The sequence below is a fragment of the Myzus persicae genome, unplaced genomic scaffold (genome assembly GCF_001856785.1).
Source record: "Myzus persicae strain clone G006 unplaced genomic scaffold, MPER_G0061.0, whole genome shotgun sequence".
Lineage (NCBI taxonomy): Eukaryota > Metazoa > Arthropoda > Insecta > Hemiptera > Aphididae > Myzus > Myzus persicae.
The window spans coordinates 20,870-40,276 of record NW_019104241.1 but is presented as its reverse complement, the minus strand read 5'-3'; the positions used below and the strand labels follow the sequence as shown (position 1 = coordinate 40,276).

Genomic DNA, 19,407 nt, shown 5'->3' with positions numbered 1-19,407 from the left:
ATGGTCATAAGAGACTGATAATAGGGCAGTATCATCAGCATATGTTCCAACCAAAGTATTTTCGGATGTAGGCAGGTCAGACGTATATATGGTGTATAAGAAAGGAGCAATATCGCTGCCTTGAGGGACTCCAGCAAATATGGGATATTGTTTTGAGTGTTGTAAGTTATGGCGAACATTAAAAGAGCGGTTGGAAAGATAAGATTTAAGTATTAGGTATAAAGGGGCTGGAAATATATTTTTTAGTTTGAAAAGGAGACCGTCGTGCCAGACGGTATCAAATGCTTTCGCAACGTCCAGAAAGACGCCGGCGCAATATTTTTTGGTTTCAAGTGCAGCGGAGATAGTGTCCGCAACCCTGTGAAGTTGATGAGTTGTGGAATGGTGAGCACGAAAGCCAAACTGGAAGTTTGGAATGCTGTTTTTGGATTGTGCTATGGTGGTGATACGCTTGAGAATGATTTTTTCCAGGATTTTGCCCAGGACTGGTAGCAAGCTGATGGGCCTGTACGAGGAGGGGTTTTCGGGAGGCTTTTGAGGTTTGAGAACAGTAACAATAACAGATGCTTTCCAGGTGGTTGGGAAATAAGATAACCGAAGGGCAGCATTATAAATATGAGTAAGATGAACGATCGCTTTCAGAGGTAGATTTTTGACGACTTTATTAGAGATGAGGTCATGACCTGGCGATTTGTTGTTTGCCAGTTTTTTTATAATACCCGCTAGTTCCGCTGGGGAAGTAGGTTTTGTAGGTAGGGCCATAGGTATAGTTGACTGAAGAGACTCCATGACTATCGACATGTGTGGTGCAGGTGTAGGAATGATATGTGGTTTGAAAACGCCAGATAATTCTTCAGCGAGGATATCTGCTTTTTCTTTGTCTGTAGAAGCAAGTGAGTTGTCCGCTCGGCGGAGAGGAGGAGGGGAGTCTTTAATTCGTAGTAATGACTTTGTCTTGCGCCAGAGAGATCCATTTGTAAAAGACAGGTTTTGTAGGTGGTTTTTGTAGAGATTGGCTTTATGTGTTTTTAGTAGGGCCTTAAGTTTATTGGAAATATAATTATATTTTGTCTTATCTACAGGGTAGTGAGTTTGTTGCCATTTTGATCTGGCTCTGCGTTTTTCAGCAATAAGATGTCTTAGTTCCGGTGGTAGGTTGGGTGCTTGAGTATAAGGTGGGCGCTGGGTAGATGCATCCTTGGCAGAGAATTGAATGAGATCAGAGAGTTTGGCGATCGATTGGTCGATATCAGAAGGTGATTTTAATTTGGTATTAAGAATAATTTTGTTTGAAACGGTGGCTCTGAACTCTTTCCAGTTTGTAAAGCCAGGAGTAATTGTTGGTCTATTTTGCTTCCCAGAGGGTTGGGCATTGATGAGAAGTAGAACAGGTGTATGATCAGAAGCTGGATCGTTTAGGTTTACGACTTCAGTGGAAAAGTGGTTAGGGAGATTAGTGATAAAAAAATCAAGGGTATCAGGGTGACGGTTACCGTGTGATGGCCAATAGGTTGGAGAGGACGGCGCTAACAGCTTGAGGTGATTGAGCGAGATGAAGTTATTTAGAGCACGACCCCTGGTGTTGGTGGAGCAGCTCCAAGTTTGGTATTTTGCGTTGAAGTCAGCACCGATAACATAAGTGAAGCTAAGAGTTTGGGAGAGGCAAATCAGTTCGGCCGAAGGGAAGGGTCTTCCTGGAGGGAAATAGCAAGAGGAAATGGAAATAGGTATAGAGTTTATTTTTATTGATGTGCTAGCTGCTTGTATGTATGAGGACATATATGGTGGGAGAGGGAGATGGTCGATTTTATTTGAAATTAGTAGAGCAGCACCTCCGTGTGCAGTACCATCTGGGTGGTCGGCTCTGACCATATCGTATCCGAATATCTTGAGTGAAGAAGCTTTAGTCAGGTGAGTTTCTGTAATGAGTGCAATCTGAACTTTTTTTTCATTGAGGACTAATTGTAGTTCATTTAAGTGTTGTGTGATGCCGTTTGCGTTCCATAAGAATATGGTGAGTGGTTGAGCATTATTTGTTGACATTTTTAATAAGTTTATCAATGACTGTGGTGAGAAGTGATATGAGGGGGTTAATTAGTGCCTTGAATTCATTTATGAATGAGGAGAGTTGAGCAGCGATATTTTGGTTTTGTGAAGAGTTGTGATCTTGAGCGTGAGAAGATGGGTTCTGAGGTAATGTTGGAAAATTTTGAGAGTAGCCTGGGTGCGTATGTTCGTGGATGTTCGAGGCAGTTTGTTGACTTGGAGGAGAGCTTTTGTTTGAGATTCTTTTGGTGGGGTTCACTAATAATTTTTTTTTAAGGTCAAGGTGAATTTGACAACCTTTGAAGTTGGCAGGGTGGTTGCCACTGCATAAAGCACATTTGGCTGGGGAGGTACGATCCTTAGTGCAGGTTGATGACTCATGATGCTCGCCACAGCGAACGCAGCGAGGAGAGTGATGGCAATAACTGCGTGTGTGGCCGTAGTCCTGACAACGGTGGCATTGCGGAATTTCTTTTTTTGGATGAGGAGGTTCAACTTTAACCTTTGTGTAGCACAGTGAAGTTATTTTAAAAACGTCGGCGTTTGTTGGACTGGGTTCAAGATCAATGAAGAAGATCGGTAGGGGAGTTTTGGTTAACTTGTGAGTTACAGGCGTTATATTTCTGGTGACAAATCCTTTGTTAAAAAGTTCCTGTGTAATAAAAGAGGTATCAGTGGTGTGGTGCAGATTTCTGATTGCGACCCGATATGCTTTTTCCTCTTTTAGTTGAAAGGAGTGAAATGAGACATTATTAATCTTGAGGTATTTAACAACTGATCTATAAGATTCAGGGCTATATGTTTGGAGTTTAAGTCCTTTGGTAGAGCTTTTACAATCAAAGCCGGTAGCATCAGTTAATTCGATGATTTTTTCGCAGAAGTTGTTGTAATTTAATTTATCATGAATAAAGATAGGAGGTGGTTTTGAAGTTTTGTTTTCAGTATTTGCTTCGTTAGTGGCAGTTGAATCCATGGGATCATCAACGGTAGGAGGAGCAATCGGAGAAAAACGATTTTCAGAAATAAAGATACTTTTGTCAGGTGCTTTTTTAGCAACAGGAGATGCGTTATTTGGAGATCTGACGTGTTTATGTGATGACGGGACTGTTTGCCAGCCGAATTCGTTGTCAGAGAGGTCTGAGGGGGAATTGCCACCTGTTTGGTCATTTAATAGCTGGTTACTGATAATTAACGGCGGAATAGATTTCTTTGCAGGTTTATTGTTATTAATTATTAATTGAGGTTTTTTGGTGATAGGAGTAGCTGGACGACGAGAGTTATTCATAATGATGTAGATAAAATATATTTTGGGTTGGCCTTGGGTAGTGTTTAAATAATTTATACATTACCGGCGGTAGAGGTACCGCGACGAGCGCTGAAGACGAAGACGTACAAATACAACACGCTAACGAGAGCTGATAAAAGCGGTGCGCGAGACAATAACGTGTGGATTGTACGACGTCTAAACACGAACTAGGCGTTATAGTTATAAAAAATATTTTTTTCCAAATTTCAATAGATCCTACGTAACAATCATTTTTTGGAAACTACGTTCCACATGGGCTATTAGATTATGGATTTTAATTACGAATTAAGATATATTGTAACTATATTTTATTATTATTCGTGGTTTTAATCTAAATTCTTTACTCTATAGTTTTAATACTTAGATTTTTAGTGACAGGGTTTTCGAAACAATCACCAAACATTTAATGAATTAAGTTTTAAATTTTAATATTCGTGAGATAAATGGTTAGATAGTATCGAGTAATAACTATAATAACCTGTACACAGAAATCATCTCGTACTTCGTATAGGTATTGTAAGCAAAGTCAATCGTAATATTATGCCAATGCCTCAAAGGCCTTTTGAACTTGATTAATAAAGTATCTTTGTTTTATTATTCATTCTCGATTCAACCATACATTGCAATAAAATAAAATATTATACATTTATGATTTATAAACAATAAACATACCTATTATATTTCAATCCATGATCATGAGCAATGAGATGGTTTTCTCTATTGTTCATGTCTATGATACAACTTAATATCTTGAATTTATTTATAGAAAATATACTATTTGCTCAATAAAAACACTTCAATACATTATATTATGATGTACATATTTAAATTTTATTTTATTTTTTTATATTTTATTAAAAATTAAAATGTTTCAGGATATTGTACATGCTATTACAAGTTTGTTAACAGTTTAATATATTTTATTTTAACTGACATTCCTATGAAATAATAATATGGTTATAAATAAAAATGTAAAAAAATAATTAAATACATAACCCTAAATGTATATTATAGGTAATAATAATTTGAAATTATTTTGATCTGAAAAAATAGCATAGTATTAATATTACAAATAGTAGTGGATCAGCATTGATTACTAGTACAGTAGTACTAGCATTGTCTTATTCTGAGGTTGTACTACGTACATTGTACCATTGATTATATATTATTATATTATAATAGGTACAATTTAAGACTAAAAGTTTTAGATTTTAATATTACTTTTATAATTAATTAACATTCAAATAATTATTCAGTAAAAAATTGGTCTTTCTTGTATCTTGTAATGTTAAAAAAAAAGTTCAATACATTCTACAAATTGACTATTAAATATTAAGTTAATGCCATATCATTAACAAAATTTATCTTTAGTAAAAATGTAATTAAATTTAAATTATATGTTGTATGTATTAAAAGGACCATAAAAAAGCATAAGCATATAATATTTGCAGAATTATAATAAAAAAAATATATTTTTATACATTTATATGCACCCAATTAAATCAATAAAAACAAAAATGAAAATGTTAAACAAATTATATTTATGAATTAAAAAATGTATGTATGAATATGATGAGTGATGTTAAAAACAATACATAGTATACAACTACCCAATTTATCATACTTTAATTATTATTTAAAGTGAGAATAATTGAAATATTCGTTGTTTTATTACTATATAAATTAAGTACATATTAAAGTGCCCAGACTGAAATGATTAATGATCGTTATAATATATTAATAGGTATTTTACTATTAACAAAACAATAATTTCTTTTTCAAAGTGATTTTATATTCTGTAATAGTTAATAACTTTAATCATCAGTTAAATATAAAAAAATGTGTAAAAAATAAAATAAATATACCTATTTAAAATACATTTGTAATTCTTTAAAAACCTATAACTTCACAAGGAATGAATAAGTATAATTTAATTTGAAAATTTTTCAAAATATTCACAATAGCATTGTACTAATAGATCAGAAGCTACAATAAATAATTAAATTAACATAAAATCTAGAATTTAGTCAAATATTTTTTTATTTTAATTAATAAATTACCTATTTCTTAAGTATAAACACTCATAACCAAAAGATATTCATTAAATTAATTATAAGCATTTTTTTTTGTAATAGATACTTAAAAGTTGAAACTATTCCATATTTGTCTTCCAACTTATTCATAACAATCAATTATTATAAATAAAAAACAATATGCAATATTTGTTTAGAAGAATAGTGTTACATATATAGTAAAAAATAGTTCTTCTTCATATTTCTGAATTTTAAATGATCATAGCAAATAAATTATATACCTAGTTAATATTGTTCATAAAAATAAATTCAAATTCTCACCACTTAAATGATTATTATAAAATAAGTTAATAAATTAATATTCTGTAATTATGAATGTTTTATTTTAAATGAACACTCTAATGTTTAGATACTGTAAGGGTAATTTTCTTTTTCATATAGTATCAAATAGAGTCTATACTCATAATAATAAATTATAAGTGTAAATAAAAATATATTACTTATTTATAATGAATGTGTGAATTATTTGTCATACATACTTTGAAAGTGAAAGAATTTTGTTAATTATAACATTTTATTCTAAGTTGACTCCTTTAGAGGCTTAGAATAACCATTAATATATTTTTATTAGTTAACTAAATCAAGAATATTTGTTTATAATATTATAGCCACCTACTTTTGCAGTGTAATTATTAATTTTATTGCACATATAAATACATAGTAAAGTTTAAAAAATGGACCGTTCCGTGTTTTTCTCATTTAGGAGATGAATACTTGTTTGCCGAAGCAGTGCAAGTATATGCTGTAGATAAGCGAGTAGATAATATTTATTGTATTTAAGCTCTACTTCTGTTGACCATCTGTTCCAGATTTCTGTAAAAATAAACACAATTTTTTTGAACATAGATATTTTTTAATCCTATGGTTACAAATGTATTATAATTTTATCTATTTTAATAATGTGTAATTTAGGCTGAAGTAAAATTGCGAAAAAAAAAAATAAAAATAATATAACACACACATACACATATTGTACATTTATATATACATACATACATATATATATATATATATATATATATATATATATAGGATACAATATGTATTATGTTGTAAGGCAGAAGAAGGTTTTTAAAACATTTATTCCCAGAAATAGTTGTTAAGTGCAGAATAAAGTGCAATTTTTTTTATTAAGAATGTGTGTTTTCGAAAATAAATGTTGTTTTTAATTATTACTAAGTATGCACAAAAATGTGTGTTTCTAATGTGATCCTAATCAGATATCAGTACAAGTAATAAGGACAAAATAAATAATTATAATAAAATAATAAAACTAAGAAATACAATTTTTAATTATTCAATACTACAATAAGTATAATTAAAATTAAATGATTTACTTAAAAATGAAACCTATTTTTATTTTGATTGATCATCCACATTAATTCAACTTTTAATAATTAATCAAAACTTATAAATAATAATTAAAATTGTATCAAATCAAACACAAATTACAAAAAAAAAAAAATAATAATAATAAATAAATAATAATAATTATAATAAATATATGATGTTAAAAATAATAAATAAGTAAAATAATAAACAATAAAATATTTGTATATTCATTAGTGTAAAATAATGTCCCACAGCCACAGCCTCGATAATTTCTCTCCAGTTACATTTAATCAGGCAGAAGAGGAGTTGTTCAGCCCTAGAGCACTGAATAGTTTTGTTTTCAAGCCGCTTTGTTTGCCCAACTCAGCCCCGCTCTGTCATAACAAATATAACCGACATTCTTAAACTTTTTCTCTTCTCACTCAGTATTTATTCTCTAGAACCCTTAAGTCTTTATAGGGTATCATTCGTTTATGGAGGATTAACAACTATTGAAAAGCATTTATTGTAAAATATGTTATTGAAATAAAATGCAATCTACTATCATATTTAAAAACTAAATACATTCAACTAAAATATACATAAAAGATTAAAGATGAGCATTACTGTTATCATAGTTAATATGTGACATGCATTAAATGTTATTCAAATCAAGAGCAAATTTAAATACAAACAATAAAAAAAAATTGTAATTACAAACCTCGTCTAATTTTGTTCCAGTAGAACTGGTATCATACTCCAGTGATTCTCTAGAACCAATCAAACGACTTGATCGGTTTCTCCTGTCATTACTATTTACACTACTAGTTGATCCACTAAGAATTTGTGCAACTTTGGCTTGTTTTACTATATCAAAAGCCTATGAAGATACATTCAATTAACAGTATACATATATATATATTATATAATATACACAATAAGCTAAAATTAATATTATTTTTTTTTGTATAAAATTAAAAACCATAAATTATTTAGCCAAACATCTCTAGTAGAATAACATGTTTTATATGCCAATATGAAATAAATACAGTAATCCCTCGATATCCGCGTATTTTTAATCCGCGGTTTCGATTATCCGCGGTCGGGTCGGCGATAACATTTTCTTTAATACATACGATGAAATTGTATCTTTATTATACCCATACTTATAACGGATAAGCTACATAAAGTACATACCTTAATATGTAGATAATATGCAACATTTTTTTCATCCTTCCTAATATATAATGTTATGTATGTATAAATAATTAATAAATTATATTAAAAAAATAAATAATCAAATAATTGTAAGACATATTACCTAAAATTTTTGTGATTTTTACAAAATATGATACAAAATATGTACAAAATAATAAAAATTAAAAATGGTATGTAAATAAAACCTAACTTCTCGATTTACATTGCTTTAAGGTCTCGTTATCCGCGGTTTCGATATCCGCGCAACTTTGCTGGAACCTAACCTCCGCGGATAACGAGGGATTACTGTATGTATTTATTATTTTTACTCAATGTTCATCTTTAGATATTTATGTCTCGCAGTGGTGAAGAACAGGTTTTAAGTTAAATTAGAAATTTCCAAAAACAAGGTCTAACTGGTAATAACATGTTGTTAGATATTTACAATAAGTATTAAACAAGTGATAGGTAAATCAGAACTACCAAACACTAAGATAATAAAACAAATTAGACCCGTTTAAAAATTTTTTTATATACTATTATTTTTAGGGGAATACAAATATAGGTAAACTCCGCGCCACGAGAGAAGGTACCCAATTTGGGCAAGTAGACTGATGGCAATAAGCATTACTAGGTTCCGTTTCTCCCACTTTTTAATTTAAATACATAGGGAATGCGTGAATTCAAACATAATTTGATGGGGACACAGGTTACTTCTCTCGTTGTGCAGAGTATAGAGTATTTGTAGCTGATATATCACATAAATTGAGCAAAAAACGTGAGAATAAAATCATAATTTTACATTGAAATAATTACATTTCACCACTGGTATCTTGAAATATATTTTGTAATTTAATTAAATACAAATAATTTGTAAACCAAAAAAAAATTATTTAATTTTCTCTTATATACCTCTTTTCTGGAGCGTAATGCACAGTCTTCAAGAGTTTCTGCAGCTTCATATTTTCCTTGTCTTCTGTATAATGCTCCTAGATTTTTAAGTGTGGTAGTGACTGTTGGTGAATCTACTTTAGCAGCTTTATGCCAACCACCATACTCAGTATATGGTACAGCACCTGTACTTTTGTTTTTATTTTCTTCACGTTCTTCAGCCACCTGCCATATTGGTTTATTATCGCCTGTAACATTACATTACTTATCCATTTAAAAAAAAAAATGTTGTCTTCAGTGACATTTGAAAAATGTTCTTATTGTGTAGAAAAATATGTTATAGAATTCTTAACATTTTCTTGACTGAATATTATCAATTTAATTAATAATTTTAATCGTTAGAAATTTACAATAATGTTACACAAATATAATTTCAATATAATGAAATACTCATTATTATTAAATACAAATGAAAATAGTAGAGTAAGCTATATATTTGTTTTATGCTCAAGAATTCCAAAAATCAAATTTAATATTGTATATTTTGAATTTCTTAAAAAAATATAGATTATTAGTGCTATTTTGACAATTTTAGGGCATAGTGTAGTTATTTTACAGTGTTATAAAACTATAAAGCCAAAACCCGGAATATGAATTTAAAAATGTACTAAAAAACTAATAACTTAAAATATTTCTCTCGAGTTACAACCTATGCTACTTATGGGGTATAATAATAATACATATGTAACATAAATTAAGTATCGACAAAATGTTTAATACAAAAGTTATTGATGAAATTTATGTTTATATATTTAAATGTTACATATTTTGTGATGTATAAATTATACATTTTAAGAGGGTGTGAGCGCACAGTATAATTTTTCTTTGACTCACACGGAACATAGTAAATACAGTTCAGGAGTTCTAATGTTCTGTCGTTAGTTTTTAAATATAAGAATATTATCTCTATTATTTAACTTTAAGATAACATTTAAAGAGAGTGTCAGTGAATAATTTGTTTTCTTTTTAACCCATGTACAACATTAAAAATTTGCATTTACCAGTTCAAATTGTATGTTGTTAACAATTTAATACTAGAGTTAATTGACCTTTTTTTGAAACTTAAAGGTAAGTATATTTAAGACACCTATTAACAGATATAATAATTTTATAGCAAATATGGAAATATAAAAATTGGAATATTGTACATAGTTCAATAGCTTGCTTAAATTAAAATAATAATAATGTTTATAAGGTGCCCTAAATAATATTATTACTCTTAAGTTTGATAATAGGTTAATTTACAATTATTAGCTATATTTTAAAGCTAAACAACACAACATTAAATTTGCTGAATGCTAATTTGTTATGATGCATGGGGGTCAGAGAGAAAACACATTGAGTGCTGATATCCTTTTAATACTTTTAGTTAATACTGAATGCAAGTAACACAGTTATCCAGAAAAATAGTATACTTTAAATCAAAAAAACCATGAATAATTATAACAATTTGTTATTTATTATCATCCGAATTACTAATTAGATCAATTCCATATTATTGTATCATATTTATATTGAATTTTAATTCATGAAACATTTATTAATAAATAATATAAAAGCTGAATACCAAATAATAAAAAAAATTGCAGGAACGCGCAATATAATTCAATGACTAATGTCTATTTAAAAATAAACAAATTTTTAAAACAAACTAATCTAATAGGCAAACTTAAAAAATGTAAAATAAAACTAAAATGTATTCCAAAATACTCAAAATATTTAATAATAATAATAATAATAATAATAATAATAATAGTAATTAATTAACAATTCATCAATAAGTATAAATAGTATGAATAGAGTATATATATTTACACAACAATAATTACTTTTCTTTTATAAATATATATAGTCATATTATTATATATTGATACATATCAATAGTATTTTATTTTCATATATATACTTTATTACTGTTTAGTGGGAAATATCCATAAATACGTCATGTGAACCAAATATTTTTAAAATAAATAAAAATTAGCTAAACCATTAGGAATATCTTTAAAAAAGCAAATTTCCAAATTATCATAGGGTAGTTAACCTAGAGTATATGGAATTTTATGTTTATCACTATCAACTGTAAATGAGTGATCTATGTGCCACAAAGTAGTAAAAAAAAAAAACATTTTTAACTTGTATTGAGCCCATGCAATGATATCAAAGTTAGCTTATTTGAAATAGTTTGAATATCATTAAATAAATGTAATTAATGAGATTATATTAAAAATATTAACAGTGAATAATATAATATCAGTCATGACAAAATGCTATACTACTTATTTAACCTAGATTTAGTTAAATTCTTTTTTATTTTAAATTAGAAAATTCCAATAGTTATCACTGCATAAAATAAATAATGTTTACCAATTTTTTTAATTAAGTTTTTGAAAATCTCTCACAAATATAGAGAAAACAATATAAAATATAAGATTGTATCATTTATAAAAACTGAAATCTTCAAAACAAAAAATAATAATAATGGAAATAAAGTACTATTGAATATTTATAAATTAAATAATTTACATATTAATTAATAGAAAATACTTATACCCTAAGAGATTGAATATCTTTGGTTATAATATTGTAAAGAGATTCAATGTCATAACAAAATATAAAATAAATTTATATAATAAAATAATACAATTTATTTGAACATTTAAAAATATGATTTAAGCACCATGCATTGCAAACTAAAATTTGAATATTTAATATATTCTATAGCCAAACAATAATAAAACAGATCAATATAAATACGAAAAAAAAATTATAAAAACAAAACGGTTGTATCAGCTAATATATTTTTTATGAAGTCACTTGTACTTAATTTTATACCATATAGTGTTATTATTAAAAAATATATATGTATCAGATCTTATAACCATAATATATAGTTAGGAATGTACGTAAACTACCCTGTAACCTTTCTTATTCTTATAACTTAATAGTTAATAGTATATTTTTATGCTTTGGAATTATTATTATTAGCCATTGATGCCCATTCCTTTTCGTCACCTAATAAAAAAAAATGTAAACAGTACGTTTACCTCTCTTGTTTACAAGATTTTTAAGGGTTGATAATTTACATGCATTTTTAATTTAGTGAAAATAATAGCACAAATAAGTACATTTTTATCATCAAATATCTGTTTGAAGATAAATGTAATTGTTTTAATTCTTAAAAATCTCAAGAAATAAGTAACTTACCATCAATTGTTCCAAACTCTCTTTCGTGAGCTCTAGTTAACACCTGTTTATATAGTATTTCAGCTTCCTTGTATTTGCCTTGTTTTAAATAACAGGAAGCTAAATTATTTTTTGTTTTAGCTACATTAGGATCATCCGGTCCTAGCTTTTTTTCATATATTTCCAATGCTCGTTGATAATAACGTTCTACTTCTTCATATTTACCCTGTAAATTAAATTAACATTACTTTTTATGATCCTTTGTACAATTATTTTTCAATTAACTTTATTTATGAAAAAAAAAGTAGATGCACTAAGCATAATGAAATGTTGTGAAATAAATAAAAATACACAAATAAGAAAAGTAGAATTTTTCATTTCCATTGTATGTCACATATAACATAGCAAAAATTGCTAATTGTAATAGTTTGAAACCGGGAATAACATTAGACCATACAGACTAGTCTACATATATATCAATATATACTACTATTGCATCATCTCAAACAAAATTGATAGTTAAAATATTAACTATTATTTAAAGCTTTTATATTTTAAAGTACTAAAGTGACAAAGTTTTAATCATTATTGTAACTTAATCCCTTATGCCGGGTGGCATGAACAATCACTAAACATTTAATGAATAGATGGTGAACTAATGGTCAATTAAACATGATTAAGTGACCCATGATTGGTCTATTAAATTTTATTTAACCATTAATTAATCAATTTTTCATGCAACCCAGCATAAGTACCCTACATCACCAAAGAATTTGAATATGATGATATTGATGTTTTGAACTAGTTTAGTGTTACTGTTTAGTCATTTAAATGTTTGCAAAAATATAATATAAACTATTAAATTATTAATTAATTTAAGTATCTTTAAATCATAAAAAGAGTAAATATAAAATACAGTGAATAAATGCCTAATGACCATAAATCATTAAAAACAATAATACAGTATTAGACACATTTACTTATGAAAATAATGTCATATTTTATTTTTCTATCATAACTCCATCTCTCTAATTTGATTAAATTAAAAAGTATGTTAAAAGAAAATGTAAACAGTATGTAGGGACAAAAATAATAAGTCTCTGGAGATAGAGCAGTATATCTGTGCTACCTTCCAATACACCACTGAATATTATTTTTAAACATTTAAATTGTTAAATATATATCGAAAAGAGTTCAATATGCAAAGGGTATTAAAATAAAATTGTCTTTAAAAACAAAATTATCTAAAATAAATGTATTTAAAAATGTGGAACATTTAGTTTATCTACCATTTATAATGCATAATATTAAAATATATTACTTTGACTTTCTAAAATAAAGTTGTATGAAATTATACCTATTATAATTATAAATTAATTTAGACATAAAAATATACTGGTATAAAATAGGAAGTGTATTATTTTTTCCAATTCTACTGATGTAGCAATTCTGTTCAAGGAGCACCCCAAACTGATTTTTAAACTTATTATTCCACTTTAATGCTAATTTTTTAATTTGTACTAACTTTATAACATTCTATACTCTATTCAAAATGAGATCGTACCTTGGCGGCCGACTTTTGCACATAGCCGTGGGTTCGTTCCGCAGTGGTAGTCTCACAATCTGCCTTGGTGGGAGGAGTGTCTGACCGATACGTACTAAAACTGGTCACCACAAGGTATAATCTTATTCTGAATAGAGTATAGCTGAGCCTGTATGATTTATATATTGTATTCAATGGACTCTGATATTTTGAAATCTTATAACTTGGTTAAAATAGACCTATTCTGAAACCACTTTATCCTAATGATGAAATTTAATCTATAATAATTTTGCAAAAATTTTAGACTTTGATGATCATAACATGATTATAAATCCACCAGATAGCAAAGATATCTGGTTAACTTCTTCTCTTATAGCACCTCCATTCCTGTTAAGGGTGCAATGGGTTTTCTCTATTTCTGATCAATATACTCCCTCTCTTGGAATACTTCAAAAAGTTATAATTTAATCATTTACATCGAACGAACTTTCAGCATCTATTAACCTATGGAGAATCAATGGGCCTTCAAGTTAATATTTTTGAATGCTCAATTTTGACTTTTTGTTACCATAATGGCCTAATCTACCTTTTAAATACAACGGTATCATTAATAATAATGCTTTGAAAATTCAAAGTAAATCAGTAATAGGCTTAGGCTTAAAGAAAGTTTAAGAAATAACTTGAGATTACATTTCAACTGGAAGTCTAGTATACACTAATTTAGGTAATGGTTTATCCCTTAAAACACTAATATTGAAATATATACTACTACTAATTTATAAAATAATGTATGAAAAATTACTTGATTCTGGCATAGCAGGGCTAAGTTGTTCAATTGTTTAGCTACATCTGGATGTCCTTTGCCTAAAACTGCTTCTCTGATTTCCAAAGCTCGTTTACATAATGGTTCAGCGTCTTTGTATTTACCTCGTTTCCCATAAAGTACTGCTAAATTGTTTAATGTTGCTGCGACCTAAGACATTAAAGAATATGATATATAATTATATATTTAAATACTATAAACTAAAATATTACAGCTGGATGGTTTTCTCCTAAAGTCTTTTCACGTATTGCCAAAGCATCATTCAGTAAATTAGCAGCATCTTTATACTTGTTTTGATCTCTAAAAAATTAAAAATGTGTCAATGATTACTAAAATATTCAAAACATTTATATTTTATTTTTATAGCAGTTACCTATAAACAAGAGCTAAAATATTCAACATGGTAGCTACATCAGGGTGATCATGGCCCGATGTTTTTTCTAAATCCTCCAAAGCTTGTTTACATAATGGGACAGCAACTTCATATCTTCCTTGCGACGCATACTGAATCACTAAATTATGTAATGTCCTTAAACGTGCAGGAATCTCATAACCAGCACCAGCATTTACTTGTTGAGCAAATTGTGATGGTGGTGTAGGTGATAATGCTAATAATATAAAAATAAATTATTATTGACGTAGAGAATACTACTATTATTCTGAGTTGGTCTTTAATTGTGCAATTGTACAATATATTTTAAAAATTGTAATAACAAACTTTACTTTTTAATTTATATATATTTATAAAAAAATACAATACTTTATAATAACTTACTATTTCTTTCTTCATTTTCATCATCTGGGAATAAATCAACAACTGGATCATCATTTTTAGACTTTTCTTGTTTGTTTTCAGTCTGATCTTCAGTCTGTAAAGTAACTCATAAATGCATTCAAATAGTCTACAAATCCAAATTTTGATTTAAATAAAATAGTACCTTATCAGCATCAAATTTACTGATAGATGCCATAAACTCTAAGTGTTTATTTTGCTCATCCAACAATGCAACAGCCTGTTCAGAAGCTTGTAACTTTTGTTGTGTATTTGCTAATTCATCTCTTAGCCACGCATTTTCTTGACAAAGTCTACGGACCTGAGTTCTCAATTTTTGTTTTTCTGCTTCTACATTTTGAAGATGGGAAGCCAAAGCTAACATAACCTAATTAAAATTTGTTCTGTTATAATAATTTATAATTTTTTCTTTTGACAAAATTATCATAGATAGTATGATACAAAAGATAAAAAATAACAACAAAACCAATAGATTCATTGCAATTCATATAACACTGATGCATACACTGAATATATACATCTTGCTGTTAAAAAAAATATGTTATAGACATTAAGTAAAGCTATATTTAACACGTTCACTGCTACACTTATAATTCTAATCTGGTGCCACACACCATGTATCAGCGAATAACATAAGCGAGACAATAAAAGTATATGAAAAAACACAGGAAACAAAAACCAACTGAAAAGAATTTGTTGTTAATATGTTCTAAATGACCTGATAAATAATAATACAGTGCCTCTATGGCGAGTATTTTCAATATGCACTAGTGACGATTACGGATCCGCGGTGGCCTGGAGGGCCCTACTACCAACATAGACCTGTGATTGGCAGCAGAGGTCAACATGTTAAAAATAAAACATTAGAAATTATTGAAGTTTTAAAATATTACTAATTTTTTTATTATTCTTATGAAATTTACTATGTACAAATATCTCATTACTAATTAATCATCAAATTTATTTTAAAAAAACCTAATGCTTTTTTATTTAACCACTAACCATAGGTAATTATATCAGTGATGGGTAAACTAACATAAATATTAACTATAGTACATTTGTTTAAAGAGTGCACAATATACAATAAAATAAATAATAATTACTTACTACTGCTTTAAGGTTATAAACATATATTATGGCATAAGTTTACATTATGTATTAGTTATTACTTACATAATTTAATTGCATTAATTGTATTTATTGTATTTATAGACTAATTTGATAATATTAATATGAGAATAAAGATAACAAATAAGGTTATATTATAATTAATTAAAAGAACCCATTGTTTAAATTAGGTTGTCAGAGGTATCAAGGGTTTCGATTTCACCAGCTATTTTTTTTAAAATATATTTTGAAATATCCTACAAATTATTTTCATTAGAACTAAATATTATTTTTAGTATTCCTTCAAAATATTTATCAACAAATTACTTCATTTTAATGCATTTTAAGGTTTCAAGAGATGCAAGTAGTATAAGTAATTTTAATTTATAAATTTTAAAATCTTAACCTGTGCTTCTCCAAGACCTAATTCGGTCATATCTAAAGTTTTTTGAAGCATTGACTGTTTTTCTTCCGGTTGCATTGTATTTTGACCGGAAGGGTTATTAGATGCCATCAACTCATTTTTCAAGGCTTCCAGTCCTTGGGCAACAGTCTTAATACCAACCATCATTTCCTCTTGAGACATCACAGTCATCGTAACTAAATATAAAATATAATTATTTATTTAATTATACATAAATATTTCATACAATTTAATGAATACCTTCTATTTTTTTTTACATATTCATTTACTGTTTAGGTAATTATAATTAATGGACTACACTTGAAGTGTCAGTGAATTGGAATTTTGACAATTGAGCATAGACTTAACAGTTGAGGTGAGAATATCACCAAAAACAAAATTTTTACACATTTGCTAAGAATGTGATTTGACATTGATCACACAATATGCTGAATAAAGTAAATATTGACATGCTACCTATATTATGTTTTTAAATGAACAATAACTTTGTTGTCAGCCTTAGAATATATTCTTATAGATTTTAATTTTTAGTCAGTGTCACCTATAATTATTATTATTTCAGAAATATGCACATTAATATTTTAATTAATATAAATATAAACCAAATTTTCAAGGTGGTATTAATAGGCTAAATATCACGCATTACTATAAATAGTATAAATTCAAAGAATTTATATATGTGACTTAAAAATGGAGTTAGGCTTGTAGAAAACCAGTTCAAAATAAGATAAGGGGGGAGGGTCTTCTGAGGTAAGCCTTCCCCCCAACACCATCATAAGTGTCACTTTTTTTCCTATCTAACCAACAGCAGGGAGGTTCTGTATGAACAATACTACTCTTCTGCTGCCATAATTTATCATGAGTGTCACTTGAGTTTTGTAGCACAGGAAGTCCTGTAAGATCAAAGTTAAATATAACCATACAGTAAAAACCCTATTCATTAAAAAGAAAATAAGTAGATTCTTGTCATACATGGTACACCCATAATATTAATATATTATTTACATAATATATAATTATTGATTGGGGGACGGAGTAGCCAAGTAGATAATGCGTCGGTTGCAACACGCACCATCGCCGGTTCGAACCTCGTCACGGGCAGCACTTCTCTCTCAACCGGGCATGGCAGAAACCTATGGGTGCCCACTAGAAATTCTGCCAAACAAACACACACGTGTTCCATAACCCTACAGTCCCGAAACCCTACAGTACCACAACTTACAGCTAATGGCCTCAGTTGCCGAAGCTTAAAAAAAATTAATATTTATTATTTTACACATTGAACATCGTGAGTTTTTTTTTATGCAAGGATTTGGATTTCAACCAGGAGGGCCTAGCTAAAGAGAAATAAAAAAAAAGTTGTTAAAATGCCCCCTCCCTAGTTATAAGAAAGAAACACATAAAACATTACAAATATAAAAAAAGAAAGAAGCCAGATTATCTATCAAGACCACATAAGAACTTCTTTTTAAGGTTTAATTATTTTTAACTTATGTTGGATTCCCGATATAAACATTTGTTATCTTTGTCTCTCTTACAAACCCTAATGAAATATTGAACATTACTATATTAGTACAGAACCAAGCAATCTTGCCCTTAAAATCTATATCTTTATACCATAGATCGGAGGAAATATATTACATATTTTATCAAATATAGCTTGTACAATTAATTCTTAAAATTACAAATTTAACATGTTAAATAGATTAGATTTATCTACTTAAAATTGTTGTGATACTCATCCATAAATCAATTTACCTTATTTTTGAAAACTATTGGTTTGAAAATATTAATAATTCTTGTCCACAATACTTTCTATTTATGAACAGATTCACGTAGCTTGTAATTTATGTATCCATTCTAAACAAAATAAATATACACTTTACTTTAGTCAACAATAAATCGATACAAATATATTAGTATATTATTACATTTAGTTGCCACCCACTATTTGATAATATCAGAGTTTTTATGTAAATTTAATGAAAGAAACATTACAAACTAATTTATTCAAGTAACATAATCACATTTGTATTATTACTTATGACATTTGACTGAGAATTATCTAGAAAAAATCACCATACAAATTAATAGAATTGTCAGTGAATGATCATTCCTACATCATTATTAACTATTAATAGGTACCATTAAAACAAATTATTTTCCGGGTAAAAGTAGTAAAAAAATAACCGATTGAGTACATTTAAACGCTTTAGTAGCATAACAGCAAATACACATCCTGATGGAAAATGGCTAATCTATAAGTACGAAAAGAATATTATTGATTAAAATTAAATGGTTTTAATGTAAATTATTCCTTACTCGCACATTTCACACCAATGTTACAACTAAAGGTACACGTACCTTGTAGACAGTAGTTCTTCTGACATACAAGTAATCAGTAATCACACATTTGCGCGTAGAGCCATAGACATTTTAAGATATTACGAACAATATAATGAAAATTAACATTTAACAGGTGAATGAATTCAGAAAAACCTTTCACATATTATACAAGCATATCATATATATTGATATATCATATATATTAAATGGGAATAAAAATTAAATGTTGGCTGGTTTGTGAACAACTGTGGTATATGCATATGACATCATAATACCTGGCTTAG

At 28.2% G+C, this 19,407-nt stretch overlaps 1 protein-coding gene across 3 annotated transcripts; it reads right to left on the bottom strand.

The window, feature by feature from the left end:
• Positions 1 to 5,689: 5,689 nt before the first annotated feature.
• On the bottom strand, positions 5,690 to 19,371 carry LOC111040385 (kinesin light chain). 3 transcript variants are annotated; one of them, XM_022324283.1, is made up of 12 exons: positions 19,142 to 19,371; positions 18,536 to 18,637; positions 16,760 to 16,953; positions 15,392 to 15,613; positions 15,229 to 15,322; positions 14,827 to 15,061; positions 14,666 to 14,753; positions 14,433 to 14,603; positions 12,109 to 12,313; positions 8,866 to 9,092; positions 7,478 to 7,636; positions 5,690 to 6,258 (listed from the first exon to the last, which is right to left on the bottom strand). In XM_022324283.1, exons 3-12 carry the CDS (start codon positions 16,946 to 16,948, stop codon positions 6,229 to 6,231), a joined length of 1,620 nt encoding a protein of 539 aa, XP_022179975.1. In that variant the 5' UTR covers positions 16,949 to 16,953; positions 18,536 to 18,637; positions 19,142 to 19,371; the 3' UTR covers positions 5,690 to 6,228. The 3 variants fall into 3 exon arrangements, with proteins under 3 accessions (XP_022179975.1, XP_022179974.1, XP_022179973.1); XM_022324282.1 differs by lacking the exon at positions 5,690 to 6,258 and adding an exon at positions 6,938 to 7,151 and having other exon boundaries at positions 19,100 to 19,371; XM_022324281.1 differs by lacking the exon at positions 5,690 to 6,258 and adding an exon at positions 6,938 to 7,151.
• Positions 19,372 to 19,407: the final 36 nt, after the last annotated feature.

Bases quoted from the DNA above. Each gene is read 5' to 3' on its own strand.
- LOC111040385 (XM_022324282.1), bottom strand. From the start codon at position 16,948: ATGACTGTGATGTCTCAAGAGGAAATGATGGTTGGTATTAAGACTGTT. The intron at 12,314-14,432 runs GTAATTTTTCAT...TTTAATTTACAG, and splicing joins CCCTGCTATGCCAGAATCAA to GGTAAATATGAAGAAGTAGA. The intron at 9,093-12,108 runs GTAAGTTACTTA...GTAATGTTACAG, and splicing joins AGAGTTTGGAACAATTGATG to GCGATAATAAACCAATATGG.